Source organism: Balaenoptera physalus (assembly GCF_965194825.1).
Source record: "Balaenoptera physalus genome assembly, chromosome: 20".
Classification (NCBI taxonomy): domain Eukaryota; kingdom Metazoa; phylum Chordata; class Mammalia; order Artiodactyla; family Balaenopteridae; genus Balaenoptera; species Balaenoptera physalus.
The window spans coordinates 24,301,088-24,316,628 of record NC_138901.1 but is presented as its reverse complement, the minus strand read 5'-3'; the positions used below and the strand labels follow the sequence as shown (position 1 = coordinate 24,316,628).

The following is a 15,541-nucleotide window of genomic DNA, read 5'->3' as shown; positions in this document are numbered from 1 at the left end:
CTTTACTTTTTAGAAAATGAACATAAATTTAGGGTATTCTGAGTGCCAGGCACTATACACATACAGGTGCATCCATATACATTTCCTGTTGAAATTTTCCCAGTGACACAGTCAAGTAGGCATTAGCCCCATTTCACAAACTATGAAACTGAAACTCAAGAAGTTCAATGATTTGCCCAAGGTCACACAACTGGAATTAGGGAAACCAGCTGACTGATTCCAAAGCCCATGATCCTTCCACTTTCTGGGACAGTTCTTCAGGTGCCTGCTTGTCCAGCCCTTCACCTGAACCCTGTCTGTCCCACACACAGCATCTCTGACTCTCCTCACAGCAGGTGCCTGGGGTTGGCCTGACCCCGGAGATGACAGCCTACTCTCCTGGCCAAGCCCATTCCCCCTGGGATTTTCTGCTCTTGCAACATTCACTCCAAGTGCCCTGTCCTACCCCACTGATTCCACGTCCCTTGTAACAGACCCGCCTCGCGGCACGGAGCGCACCAGCCTGGTATCCAGCAAGTGCTGAATTAAAATCTGTTGCCTGTTGTCTCTTGTTGGTTTACGTCCTGTCTCATGCATCTGTACTGTGCCCTGGTCTTATGCATCTGGGCGATGTCCCCAGCGCCCAGCTCTGAACCAGGCACATAAAATGTGCAGGAACCCATTGAACGAACTAAGAGTTCCTGGATTGATCCAGGAACTCGCCCTCGACGGGGTGCCAAAAGCTGCGGAGCTCCCCGCACCCCTCCCGCCGCCAGAGAAAGGACGGCCGGGCGGCTGCGGTGAGCGCACCGGTGCCCAGCAGGTGGCGCTGCGGCCCGGAGCCCTCCCGGTGGCGCTGCGGCCCGGAGCCCTCCCGGCGGCGCTCCGACACAGGGCGCGGCCACGCAGCCCCCTTCCTTCCGCCCGGGCGGCCCACCCGGCCCGGCTCTGCGCACACAGGACGCTTTGCCCTGGGTTCGTCTCGATCTCGGGTCCTGGCCCGCGCACCGGGCCGCCCCGCCACAGCGGGCGGCACGGCGCTCCCCGGGGTTCGGGCCCGCGGCTGGGTGAAGGCCGCCAAGATGGCCCAGAGGCGCCGCCTCGCGGAGGACGCGGGAGGACCCCGGGGTCCTACGCCCGGGAGCCAGCGCGCAGCACTTTACGTCCACGTGAGTGGGGAGGGGAGGCGGAGATTCGGGCGCGGAGGGCCGGAGACGAGGAGGCGCTTGTCGCGCTGCGAGCCCACCTGCCGTCTTTCCCCGCTCCCAGACGAGGTCTGTGACCCTTTCTCTGGCAGGGAAGTGTCTTGGTCCGGAGACCTGAAGTCTCTGGTGCTCACCATCTCGTTGACCTTGACCAAGTGATTTCCCTTCTGAACCTCAATGTCCTCCTATGGAAGTGGGCTTACTAATAATCCCCTTGGGGAGTTGCGTGGCTTAGATGCGGTAGCCACTGTTGACTGATCTCGGAATGGGGATGGGGATGTGTGCGACTGAACCCTGGAAGTGGCCAGGGCAGCCCCGGGGTCATCTCTCGTCCTGTTCACACGCCCCCTGCCCCCAGTGGCCCTACTGCGAGAAGCGCTGCAGTTACTGCAACTTCAACAAGTACATCCCCCGCGGCGTGGACGAGGCTGCTATGAGACGCTGTCTGGTGACCGAGGCTCAGACGCTGCTGCAACTCAGTGGGGTGCGGCGGTGGGTACTGGGGGCTGTAGGCAGGGTCTTGGGAATTATGTGGCCGGTGCATAGGACAGGTGTAGGCATCCCGTAGGGCTCCCCCACGTCTCATCTTTTCCATCCTCTTTCCCTAGAGTGGAGTCTGTGTTCTTTGGTGGGGGTACCCCCAGTCTGGCCAGCCCCCATACTGTGGCAGCTGTCCTGGAGGCAGTGGCCCAGGCAACTCACTTGCCTGCAGACTCTGAAGTCACATTGGAGGCCAACCCCACTTCGGCCCCAAGCTCCAGGCTGGCAGCATTCCGGGCAGCAGGAGTCAACAGGTTGTCCATTGGCCTCCAGGTAACCCATCTCACCCACCTCATCCTAGAGCACCCAGGATGTCTGTCCTGGGTGATCACGTTCATTCATTGGGCAAACATTTATTGAGCTCTTTCTGGGTGCCAGGAACCTGTAGGCACTAAAAAGTGTATGGTGACGCTTTTGTAAGTACTTAATTGTCTGTTTCTGTGGTAGACCACAAGCCCTGTGAGGCAGGGATCATGTATGCCTTTGTGTTCATCACAGTGTTCCAAGCACTATGTGCCTGGCACATAGTAGGTGCTTGAAAAAGATTTGTTACATGATTGGAGACCCAGGAGGAGGCCGACAGGTGGTCAGATCACTGCAGCATGATTAAGTCTGCTTATAAATGGGGTCTCTACAAAATGCTCTCAGAGTACAGCCTGAAGGCCATCTCAGTCTGACAAGATCATAGAAACCTTCCTGAAGGACATGATGTTTGAATGAGGAAGAGGAGTCCACCAGAGGTGAGGGTGTGGGAGGAAAAGACACAGGATTTGGAAGAGCTTTCATGTTTTGGGGGACCTGTGAGCCATTCCTTGTGACTGGAGAGGCTGGGGACAAGGCTGCAAGCTAGGGCCCAGAAGTCTTCAGCACCATACTAGGAAGTTTGGGGTTTTGCTTAGTGGTGACAAGGGAGTCACTGAAGGTTTTTAAGTGGGGAGAGAAACATGTTCCTCGCAGGTTGGCCCGTGATATTTCCATAGCCAGTATTGTCTCCCTCCTTCAAATACATGTACCATTTACCATAGAGTTTGGGGTCAGGGCTTTGTCCTGTTGAGATATATTGAGAGGGACACACCATTTCTGAGATACTCTGTCCCCAAATGCTTACATATCTTGAATCTAATTGTGAGGAAACACCTAAATTAAGAGACTTTGTGTGTGTATCGTAAGAACAGGTAACATGAGATCGAAGTACCATCTTAACAGTTTTTTAGTGTACAGTACAGTATTGCTAACTATAAACACAATGATGTACAGGAGAGCTCTAGGACTTATTAAGAGACATTTTAATTAATTTATTTATTTAGGCCACGCCATGCAGCTTCCTTCCCTAAGAGACATTTTTAAAAACAACTAGCCTGGGGACTTCCCTGGTGGTCCAGTGGGTAAGACTCCACACTCCCAGTGCAGGGGTCCCGGGTTCAGTCCCTGGTTGGGGAACTAGATTGCGCATGCAACTAAGAGTTCGTATGCCACAACTAAAGATCCCATGTGCCGCAACTAAGAACCGGCGCAGCCAAAATAAATAAATAATTTAAAAAATAATAATAAAATAGAAAATTAAAACAACTAGCCTGTACTCTTCAAAAATGTCAATGTCATAAAAGACAAAGGCAGGATGAGGATCTCAACTAAAGGAAACTAAAGAGACAATGATAGCTGAATGCAATGTGTGACCCCTGATTGGATCCTGGATTGGGGTGGGAAGAGGAAATTACTACAGCAGACATTTAGGGACAATTGGCCAACTTTGAATAAGACTGTGTCTTAGATAACGGGATTGTATCAGTGTTACATTTCCTGAACTCTATAATTAGATTGTGGTTGTGTAAGAGAATGTCCTTGTTCTTAGGAAATACACATTTAATTATTTAGGGGTACAGGAGTACAATATTTAAGTTTTTTACATTTAAATAACCACATTGCAAGTGCTCACTAGCCTGTGGCCAATGGCTACCGTATTATACTAAAATGTTCTATATCTGCACTGACCAATATAGTAGCCACTGACCACATGCTAGGAAGCACCTAGAATGTGATTATTTAAATTTAATTAACTTAAAATTTAAATAGCCACACGTGATTAGTATCTACTGTATTGGACCATGCAGATACAGAACGTTTCCATCATCGCAGATAGTTGTTTTAGACAGCCCTGGTCTATAATTTACCCTCAAATGATTCAACATAATATATGTGTATATTTAGAGAGAGAGAGACAAAGCAAATGTGGCAAAATGTTAATTGGTGAATCTGAATGAAGGTGTTTGTTGAGCTTTTCTTGCAACTTTTCTATAGGTTCGAAATATTTCAAAGTAAAAAGTAAAATCAAAAAAGGATGGTTGGCTTTGGCATCAGACAGTCCTAAATTCCAGGTCTGACTTCGCCATTGTATGACTTTGGGCAAGCTGCTTAACATCTCTGAACTTGTTTTGTCATCTGTAAAATGGAGCTAATGTTGGAGGGTTATAACGATAAATTGGACACTGCGTAGAAATGCTTTGCACATAGTGACTCTTCAGTGAATGGTACCCCTGCTACTGGCTTGACCTTCCACCTTCCAGCCCCCTGCCATGTCCTGTGTTTTCCCCTGTATCTGTGTCTGCAGTAAGGTCAGTCAGGTGTTTCTGTCTCCCTCTGAGCTAGCCTGCGTGCTTACACCTGACCCTCTCTCTCCAGTCCCTAGATGACACTGAGCTCCAGCTGCTGGGGAGGACACACTCGGCCAGTGAGGCTCTGCAGATGCTGGCGGAGGCCCGGCGCCACTTCCCGGGGCGGGTTTCTGTGGACCTGATGCTGGGGCTGCCGGCACAGCACGTGGGGCCGTGGCTTGGGCAGCTGCGGAAACTGCTGCGCCTCTGTGATGACCATGTGTCCCTCTACCAGCTGTCCCTGGAGCGGGGCACCGCCGTCTTCACCCAGGTGCAGCAGGGTGCCCTTCCTGCCCCTGACCCCGAACTTGCCGCTGAGATGTACCAGGAGGGACGGGCAGTCCTTCGGGAGGCTGGCTTCCGCCAGTATGAGGTCTCCAACTTCGCCCGGAATGTAAGTCCTGTGGCTGAAGGTGGGGCATGGGCAGGCTGAGGCGTGACCAGGCAGTTGTGGCTCTTTGGGGAGAAGGGTGCTTCCGAAGCCTGAGATGGTGGGACATTCTAACCAGGTGCCCTTACCTGAGCAGAGACAGACCCACCCGCTTCTCTCTGCACCGACTGTTCCCTCCCTTCCCACAGGGGGCGCTTAGTACCCACAACTGGACTTACTGGCAGTGCGGTCAGTACCTTGGCGTTGGACCTGGTGAGTCCCCTGTGAACCTTAGGTGGGATGACTCAGGAGAGCAGTGTCATGGCTGTGTACTCTTGGGCCACTTATTAAGCTCTCCAAGCCTCTGTTTCCTCATATGTAAAGTGTGGCAAAAAATACTATCTATTTTGTAGAGCTGTTAGGTATGTATTTTGAGGCACTTGGTATAGTGCCTGGCACTGTGGTTCTTGATCTTTAGTGTGCATCAGAATTATCTGGACTGCTTGTTAAAACCCAACTGGGCCCCAACCAAATTCTAGAATTTCTGGAATTGGACAGGGCCTGAGAATTTACATTTCTGGCATCTGAGATGCTGTTGGTCCAGGGGCCACACTTTGAGAACCACTGATTGAACATCTGGCAAGCACACAGTGTTAGCTACTATTAAAGCGGGGGTGGTTGTTGATGTTGTCAGGAGCCCATGGGCGATTTATACCCCAGGGGGCTGGGGGCCACACCCGAGAGGCTCGGATCCAGACCCTGGAGCCGGACAGCTGGATGAAGGAGGTGACGCTGTTTGGTCACGGCACCCGGAGGCGTGTCCCCCTGGGCGAGCTGGCGCTGTGAGCACCCGAGGGCTCTTCCCTCAGGCTTCCCCTCTATCCCAAGAACCACCTACCTGCACATCTTTGTTTCCCGACTTGCCCTGCCCCCTCCCCGCCCCATACTGCGTGATCCCCATAAACCCCCCATACGCACATCCCAGCATAGGGTGTGAAGAATGGGAGAAGCACAAGTCTCCTCTCCAAGACCCCTTATTGGTGTTTCTTTCAGTCTGGAGGAAGTCTTGGCCATGGGACTACGCACAGACGTGGGGATCACTCACCAGGTAAGAGGTCAAGGGGTCTGGCACGCCGCTTTCTCCTCCTAGGCCTCGCAGAATCACTCTGTCTCACTCTCTCTTCTACACGCGCGCGCGCGCACACACACACACACACACACACACCCCTCTCCCATTCCTCTGGGACTGGCAGCTAGAGGGAGGGCCTTGGTCCAGCAGAGGCCTGATGGGCAGGAGCAATGAGCAGCGGAGGGCAATGGTGAGAACCCTAGACTAGGGCTGCAGAGACCCGGGCTCTAGTCCCCATCTGCTGCAACCTTAGGCACACGTCCTTTCACCTCTGAATTTCAACTTTCTCAGTCATCTAAGGGAATAGACTAGATTAAGAGTTTTCAAATATTTTTAAAGCAGAGCTGAAAGCTCAGATAGGAAGTGCAGTAGATAAAGATCAGTCAAGCTCAGAAGTGCTCTGGATGAAGTCAGAGCCATAGAGCTCTGGCTGGGGCTGACCATACTCTGACCAGAACAGGGAGAGGGGAGGAGCAAAGGGAGACCTGGCTTGGCTGGGAGCTGGGTTTGGCCTGAACATGGAATAGGACTGAAGGTGCCCACCTCCCTGCTGGTCCATTGGCCTGGTCCTGGTGTGCATGACAGTCAGTTTTGAGATCCCTGTGTGGGATTGGACCCACCCCTCATCCCTCACTGCACCCCCAGACAGGTGGCCTAGAATAGCCCCGCCAGCTCCCCACCTTGTGGTCCCTGCATCTCTGCCCCTTCTGGTCTCCCCAGCACTGGCAGCAGTTTGAGCCCCAGCTGACCCTGTGGGACCTGTTTGTAGCCGACGAGGAGGTGCAGGAGCTGCTGGAGCAGGGCCTCTTGCTGCTGGATCACAGGTGTGTTGAGTGGGGGGAGGTGGTTTGGGGACCCAGGGAACCCTGACGACACATCCACAGACCAGAGAGAGGTGAGAAAGACTGACAAGGAGGGGCCTGTGGGTGCCAGGGCCTTGGCGCTGGTGGAGGGTGATGATTGAAACTGGTAAGAGGGCACAGTCACAGCCTGGCCTCTTTGTTTTTCCAGGGGTCTTCGGTGTTCCTGGGAGGGGCTGGCCGTGCTGGACTCTATGTTGCCGACCCTTCTATCTCGGCTCCAAGAGGCCTGGCAGCAGAGAACTCCCTCCCCTGTGCCAGGAGGATAACCACATGTTCCTGTGTCCCAGTGACACTGCCATCTCCACTGGCAGGTGCTGTCCCGGCTCTGGTCACTGCCCGATCCTGGCATCCCCAGGGGAATCGCTACAGTGAGGCAGATGGGAGGACATTTCTGGTCTGGGAACTGGCATCAAGTGTACCCACCACTGCCAGAGAAGCAGTAATGGTCTCTGTGGCTGCCTCTCATCAGTAGACTCTGAACAAATCCTGGCTGGCAAGAGATTCTGGGAAATAGAGCTCTCGGGCTTCCTGCTCCTGCAGGACAGGACGGGACATGTATATCCAGCACGGCAGCCCACTGGACTCTGAGAACAGTGGGAGAGATCACAGCAAGCCTTGCCTCTTCTCTTTCGGCAGCCAGGATATGTTTGGGTGTCAGGAGCCTCACGGTACTTCCAGAGTGGCCCCCAGTCCCCTCCCACTGCAGCCTTTTCCCCTGAGAGAGTGAAGGTGGGGGGAACCAAGAGGGAAAGGGGAGGGGAGAATTCAGGAAAGATCAGAGCCTGGTAATTCTCCCCTGGCTTTAATAAACCCATCTGGAGCCTGCCTTGACTGTGGTCTTATCCTTTGTCTGGGCTTTTTCCTGGAGTGTGGGATCCTGATTTGGGGGCTTGAGCCTTAGTCTAGGGCTGAGATTCCTTCCTGGCAGTCATTTTCCCAGTGATCTTAGCATTCATCAATGATCCTTGCCTAAATCAATGATTAGATTGGGGGTTGCAAAATGTTAATTTCTGACTCTGTCGTTCCATCTATGTTCATTATCTGGCATGCATCCATTGAAAAAAGAGCTTCCCCTTTTTTTTAAGGTCTGATACCCTTAACCTATAAATTCTGTGCAGGGTTTGGGGGGCGGTGGGGAGGGAGCATTTTCCTGTGAAGAGGCTCCATAACTTATCATATCAAAGGGTGCCCTGATGTCAAAGGTAATTTAGTACCCTTGCAAATCAGGGCATGCTAAGCTCAGTCTCTAGCTGGGTGACTAAGGATAGGGTTCCCCCCACCCTCAGAGGTGAGCACGTGCATTTCCCATGTGCCTGGTGGGTGTGAATATCAGTCCTTCTTTGACCTGTGGTAACATGGTAAGTGTTAACTCCCTCTCGTTTATTTATGAAATATTCAGCAAGCACTAATAGTGTGCCAGGCTCTGAGCGGCATGCAGAGAAGAGTAAGACCTGTCCCAGCCCTCGAGGAACTCACCACCATGTTGATAGATGTGTGAAGAGATAAACTCCAGGGTTATCAGTAAAGGTGTGTAGATGGGCTGTGGAAGCCTGCAGTGCATTTGGTTCTGAGGGACTGGGAGCAGGAAAGGGGAAATGCTTTTTTCTTACTATCTCCTTTGGCCCCGACGCAGCTTACAGGGTGACCTGTGCTGCCTGGGGAGCCTCTTCTTGAGCCTTCCCCTGATCTTGATATTCAAGATGTGAGCACGGGGCCGGAGCAGGTGCGCCATCAGATAACCTGGGCCCACTCAGGTTTCTCCCAGCTGTCAGGGCTCGTGCCACCTGAGATGCCTGGGCCCTCCCTGCTGGGGCACCACACGAGGCCTGTGCAGAGGGGCTGGATGGGAGCCAGGTGGGGATGGCACAGGTCACCTTCTGTGACTCAGCCTCCCACCCTCACCAGGTGAATCAGAGTCTCTGGAAGGTGGAGCCCAGTGTTTAAATGTTTCCTAAGTGACTGTAGTGGTCAGGCAGTTTGAGAAGCCCTGTCACCTTCCGTCCTGAGAGGCTGGGATCAGGAGAAAAAAGGGGAACAAGGCTAATTCCAGACCTGACCAAGTGGAGTGAGGTCCTTCCCTCTGTGTCCAGACCATCCTGGGCTCATCCATCAAAGGGGTTCTCCTCCTCCCTATGGAGACTTCTGTTGTCATCTTTCACCTGTCCTGTTGAAAAGCATACGGACACAAATAAGAGCGGTGAACAAGCTACGCTGATGATGAGGTGATGAGAGGATTTGGGGAAATGTAGTGTATGTGAGTGTGTGGTTACAGCTTGAAGGCCCAAACCTTCCCCACCTAGAGTGCTGACAATTTTACGGCTGACGACTGAGCCACCCCCACCCCCATGCCCAACCAAGTAAAGTAAGCAGGACAGCTATTTTAATTTGCATTTTACGTATGGGGACATTCAAAGAGGCCCTCTAACTTGACTCAAGTCATATAAGTAGTAAGTAAGAGAACTGGCATAACACTTCTGGACATCTAGAACTTTCTGTCACATTGTTGTTTTATTCTTATCGTGGGGTCAGGTTGATTGACCTGTCTCTTAAAGTAAGCAAAATCCTGACCTCTCTCTGGCCGCTCTGCCTCAGGCTTGAAGCTGCCATCTCTGCCTGGTGCTTGGTCTCGGTGTCTGTATTTTCCCTCCTGGAGAACCCACATGTCCCATCTCCATGAGACCATCCACTTCCTGGGAAAGAACTGCATTCTGCAAAGAAAGGACTTTAAGTAATAGGATTGCTATAAACTGAATGTTTGTGTTCCCCCCAGAATTCATATGTGGAAACTTCATCCCTAGGGGGATGGTATTCAGAGGTGGGGCCTTTGGGAGGTGATTAGGTCATGAAGATGGAGCCCTCATGAATGGATTAGTGTGCTTATGAAAGAGACCTCAGAGAACTCCCTGGCCCCATCTACCGTGTGAGGACACAGAGGGAAGACAGACAGCTACGAACCAGGAATCAGGCCCTCACCAGACACCAAATCTCCTGGCACCTTGATGTTGGACTTCCCAGCCTTCAGAACTGTGAGAAGTAAATGTATTGTTATTTAAGCTACGCAGGCTGTCGTAGTTTTGTTACAGCAGCCTGAATGGACTAAGACAAGGGATGAAATAACTTATGTCGTAGCTTGTTTTATTGTTCAAAATGTTTACCATTATATATCCCTGCCCCATTGAACCTGGGAAGGGCCATAAGACTTGCCCGGCACAGATTGTAAGAGCCAGTGGGTGGTCCACCATCTCCTTCCTCCACCACAGAGACCTGCAGGGTTCAAATAGAGGCTGTTCCGTCCACCTGGGTCCTAGAGTGAAGAAGTCTTCGGGCAGAGGAGCGGCCGACCACCAGAGACAGGAGCAGGAGTGGGATGGCAACACTCACTGCTGTAAACCAGTAGATTTGGGGGTTGTTTGTTACTGCAACAATACAATTGAGACTAAACTCCTTGATCCAGTTTGTAATCCCACCATTCAAAGATTAACTTCTTTTAGATCTTGGTCTGTATCTTAGCAGAAATTCTTACATGCAAATGAACATCTTTAGATAGACACTCTTAACAAAAAGGGGAAAATACACATCTTGCTTTGGAGCCTTCTTATTCTACCCCAGATGTGGTGGGCATTTTTTCATGTCAAATTTGTATCTACATCCTATTTTTTTAGTGTAGCTTCCTAGTGTACCACTGCATTGTGATCCCGAAATTTAGTTTACCAATTCCTTTTTGGTGAAACAGAAGGTTTAATTTTTTATTTTTATAAACGCTGTAACGAACATCTTATGTAAATATTTTTATGCACTGGCTTGATCATTTTCTTAGGTTTAGGCTAAATCCCAAGGACTGGGGTTGCTGACTCTGAGGAGACACACCTCCTTTGTTTGGATACACTGTGCCAAACCGCCCTCCAGGAGGCCTGGCAGTTCATGCCCTTGCCAGCCCGCTGGTCGTCAATAGCAAGCACGATAAATTTTTCCAAATGATTCCAATCTGGAGAACACTTTTAACCCTCACTTTATTATCAGCTAATGTAATGTCTCCCTAACTTAGGCAACGATTTTGGTCCACCTGATTACTCTTGAGTCAGAGAACAGAGGGGATGCAGCCTCTGGGGCCACCCAGGTAGAAGATCCAGCTGGGACTGTGCCCATGTGTTCAGATTGCCTCTGTACTCTTCTCATCCAGACCCTGCTTCTGGGAGAATCCACATCTTCTCCCTCCTCTTTCCTCCTCCTGCTTTCTCTTCTTTTCCCTGAGGGGATTTTTAAAGCCAATTTTTAAAATTATACGAAGAACATTATAGAAACATTAGACAGAATTCTAAGTGAAAAAGAAAAAAAAAATCTACAATTAGTGACCCCAACAAATTCAACTGTTTGTGTTCCCTTCCAGTCCTCATCCAAATGCATACAGGACTTTTGCCCAGTTGTTCTCCTGACACATCTGATTTTGTGTTCTGCTCCTTTTTCTTCTCAGTCTGTCATATGCATTTTTCCATGTTTTTACATGGTCATCATCTTTCTCATTTTAATTGTTGCACAATATTCCAATGGGTGAATAATAAGTATTACCCTAATATAAGGCACTTAAGTTGTTCCCCATTTTTCTCTATTATAAATCATGCTGCAGTGCATGTTTTTATGGATGTAGCTTCTTCCTTCATTTGAATTATTTCCTCAGGTCAATTCCCAAGAGTGAGATGGTTGGGTCAAAGGGTATGGATGCTTTAATGATTCGTGGTGAGAGTTGTTATATTGTTTTCCAAGGGGCTTTTCCCTTTTTTTTTTTTTAATTTTCCTGCTCAAAAAATAATAATGCTCTTTTTCAACCATATAGAAGAAAGAAAGCTTCTACTATCCAGGAATTACCACTACAACATTTGGTCAACCATCCCTCCAGACATCTCTTGATGCATAGATATACATATCTATGTAGAAATAAAAATAATTTTTCACAAAAGGGATCATACTCATGTGCCAGTTTTGCAACCTGTTTTTTGTTTTTTTTTTTAACTCAAAAACATGTCCTGGGTTTTTTCTAATTGGTTCTGCCACCACTAGTGCCTATGTGATAGCATAATGTAGTACGGTAATAGCTGTCAGCCAGGCATGGTGCCAAGCATTTTATCTGCATTAATTCATTTAAGCACCACAACAACTCAATAAGTTCTGTTATTATCATGCCCACTTTACAGAGGGGCAAACAGGCTCAGAGAAATTAACTGCCCCAGGTCACATAGATAGGAGGTGATGGGGCTCATACTCAAGCTGAGTTCACTGAGGCTCCAAAACAGATGCTTATATAAATAATACATCAATACATTCTTAATGTAAAAAATAATAATAATAAATGTAAGTAATACCATAGCATAGTCCCTTTTACACCTCCACATAGGTTTGATGTGTGTATCAGTTAAGTTTAGGTTCAACTGCACATGACAGAAAATCAAAGTAACATAAGCTTAAGCAAATAAATGTATTTTTCTTCCACATAAAAGAAGTCTAGACAAAGCATTTCAGGGCTAGCATAGTGGACCCATGGTCATTGGTCATGAAGAACACAGGCTCTGTGCTCTGTATCCTCATTTCATAGCATCCATCCCTAAGATCTCCACATGGTCTAATATAGTCCCTGGAGCTCCAGCCATCATGTCTGTGTTCCAGGTAATTAGCATGTTGCTGCTTCCTCACCATTCCTCATAAAAGAAGGGCTTGGTTAATAAAAAAGGGTGAGACTAGATATTGAGGCAATCAGAAAACAACTTCCCAATCCTTTTCTTTTTTTTTTTCTTTCTTTTTTGTTTTGTTTTTTGGCCACACTGTGCAGCATTCGGGATCTTAGTTCCCCGACCAGGGATCAAACCCGAACCCCCTTCATTGGGAGTGTGGAGTTATAACCACTGGACCGCCAGGGAAGTCCCCCCAATCCATTCCTATGAATTTACACATATAAGTACATATATAAAAATATAGTTAAAAAAATAATCTAATGTGTTAATGGTACCTTGTTTCAATTTACATTTTAAAGTTTATCAACAAATCAAATGTTATCCATTAAATATTTGTTTACTAACTATTGTGTTCTGTGCACATTTAAGCTCTTTGCTTATTTTCATTTAGCCAGCTGCTTATTTAGCCTTAATGATTTCCTGATCAAGTTGAATGAATTGTTTACGTAGATAAATAATTACAAGTATATTAACTCTTTGTCTTATTCACTGCAAGTATTGCTTCCAGTATGCTGTCCTTTTTATCTTTCATAGATATTTACTTTTTTGGAAGTGAGTTTTCTAGAAATTTCAAATATTTATATTTTGAGTCCATGTTTTGCCCTGTGACTTTTTCTGTCAGTTCCGGGCTCCAGAAATATGGTCAACTTTCAAGTTGGCTTTCTCCTCCCAGGAGAGGCAGTCTAATGTTGACGGCTGTGTCCACCTGGGACCAAATCTCTACTCTGCTGCTTCCCACCTGTAGGACTTCCCTGAACTGAGATAGGGTTTTTCTCTACTGTTTAGTGAAGGGGTTGGACCAGCCCCAGGTTCTCAAACCTGGCTCTGCATCAGAAGTACCAGAGGTTCCATGAAATGTGCATTCCTGGGCCCCCCTAAGATCTATAGAATCCAAATCTCTGTATCCAGGGATCTGTATTTTTAAACGCTCTCCAGTGAGCCTGATGCTCAGCCGTATTTTCAGAAACTCTGGACCAGCCAGTGTCAGAGTTGCTTCCTGTGCTGGGCTCTCTGAGAAGTGAATGAGAGAAGGCAGCAGCCCTCGGCCACTGTGTCTGTCGAAACCACTTGGCCCTGCCTCTTCCTTTTGGGTCACAGCCCCATTTCACAACCAGCCTGAGCAGTAGCCCCTTCTTCCTACTTCCTCGGGGGTGGGCGGTGAGGTTAGGTGGCGGTCAGGCTCCTGGGGTGTGGCCTGAGGGACTGCTACAGCAATGCCTCCGTGAGGGGCCAGTAGCATTACTAGCTGGTAGCCTTATTTAAGTCACTCACCCTGTGTGTCTCCATTTCCTCACCTCTGAAAGCAGGGACCATGCCTTCCTCAGGGTGTTTGTAGGGTTGGAGATGATGGATGGATGAATGGATGGAAAGAGCCGAGTGCAGTTCCTGGCACAAAGTGCACATTTGACAAAGTGGTAGTTATTACTATTAGTGTTTTCATAGTGATTTAGTTTCCTGGGCATGCTAGCCCTAAGGAAGGAGGCTCCAAGCAAGAATTCCTGGTTCCTGACAAGACAGAAAGAGACCTGTCATTTCTTTGCGATGCTGAAACTTGTCAGTAGGTAGCCCTGGGCTTCTGGAAAATTCCCACCCTGGCCCAGTGTAGAACTTGCTGCCTTTCAGGTGGGTGTGGGCCACAGGACAGCCTCCAGGCAGTGGCGCCCATAGTAGGAGGAATGTCCCTCACTGGGTGACTCCTCAGACCAGTGCTCCTTGCCCTCCCCCAGCAGGTCAGACTGGAATGGCCCCGTTCCTCAGGTGGCTGACCTATGCAGGTGGGGCTGCCCCTACCTGCCTCCAAGACCCTGACACCCGGGAGACACTCCCACCAGAGTGCACCTTTCCTTTGCCCCTACCTCTGCATCAGGCCTCTCCTGGTGCCCATTGCTCCTCATCCTCTCCAAGACCTTGGGGCTCCTTACCTCCATTCCTGCTATCCCTGACTCAGCTTGGGGCTTCCCCTTGCCCTTGAACCTGACCCAGCTTACACAGGCCTCACTTTCTTGGCTGACCTTTCTTATTTTGATTAGAACCGAAGTGAGAGGCCAGATCCCCTGTCTGAGGCCTTGGCAGCCATGATGGGAGACAAGGTGGGCAGGGCCTTGGCTCACGGAGGCTGCTTTACATCACTGGGGAAGCTGCCATTTTTCCCCGCCGCCCTCAGTATCCCACCCCCCCAACCCTGTACTGACCCTTCAGATTAATTCATGAACAATAAAAGGTGAGCTATGACAACTGTCAGGCAGGCTGTCCTAATCCTGAATAAGGTCTGAAGGTCCAGGGACAATTTAAGGATCCTACTCCTTAAATTGAGTTTGAGCGCAGGAGCGGTGAATGATTCCCGCCCGGGTCCTGGAGTGGGAGTGCTTGTGTTCAGCCCTGCCGCTTGTTAGCAGCTTAATCTTGAACAAGGTGCTTCACCTTTTATACCCCAATTTCCTCAACTGTAAAATGGGAGTGCTCTACCTCACATGGTTGTTGTAAACTTTCAAGAACTTAGGACACATAGCTAAAACAACCAGAGAAAATATATAAATTAGGTTTCATCAAAATTAAAAAATCTTGTGTGTCAAAGGACACTATCAAGAAAGTGAAAAGAAAACCACAGAATGGGAGAAAATATCTGCAAATCGTATATCTCAAAAAGGTGTAATATCCAGAATATATAAAGAACTCCTACAACTCGACAACCAAAAGACAAACAACCCAATTAAAAAATGGGCAAAGGATTTGAATAGACATTTCTCCAAAGGAGATATACAAATGGACAAAAAGCACATGAAAAGCTGCTCAACATTATTAGCCATTAAGGAACTGCAAATCAAAGCCGCAATGAGATACCACTTCACACCCACTAAGGTAGTTATAATTTTAAAAAAGGAAAATAAGTGTTGGCAAGTACATGGAAAAATTGGAACCCTCACACGCTGCTGGTGGGAATGCAAAATGATGCAGCTGCTGTGGAAAACAGTCTGACAGTTCCTCAAAGAGTTAAATATAGAATTACTATGTGACCTGACAATCCTACTCCTAGATATGTACCCAAGAGAGTTAAAAAACACATGTCCAGGGCTTCCCTGG

At 48.9% G+C, this 15,541-nt stretch overlaps 1 protein-coding gene across 1 annotated transcript; it reads left to right on the top strand.

Annotated features, from left to right (window-relative positions):
* Nucleotides 1-631: 631 nt before the first annotated feature.
* On the top strand, nucleotides 632-7,562 carry RSAD1 (radical S-adenosyl methionine domain containing 1). Its single transcript, XM_082440863.1, is given in 10 exon segments — nucleotides 632-993; nucleotides 995-1,148; nucleotides 1,543-1,676; nucleotides 1,793-1,997; nucleotides 4,404-4,769; nucleotides 4,955-5,018; nucleotides 5,440-5,587; nucleotides 5,799-5,853; nucleotides 6,595-6,698; nucleotides 6,886-7,562. Coding segments are annotated over 10 exon segments (1,695 nt in total). The 5' UTR covers nucleotides 632-646; the 3' UTR covers nucleotides 7,004-7,562.
* Nucleotides 7,563-15,541: the final 7,979 nt, after the last annotated feature.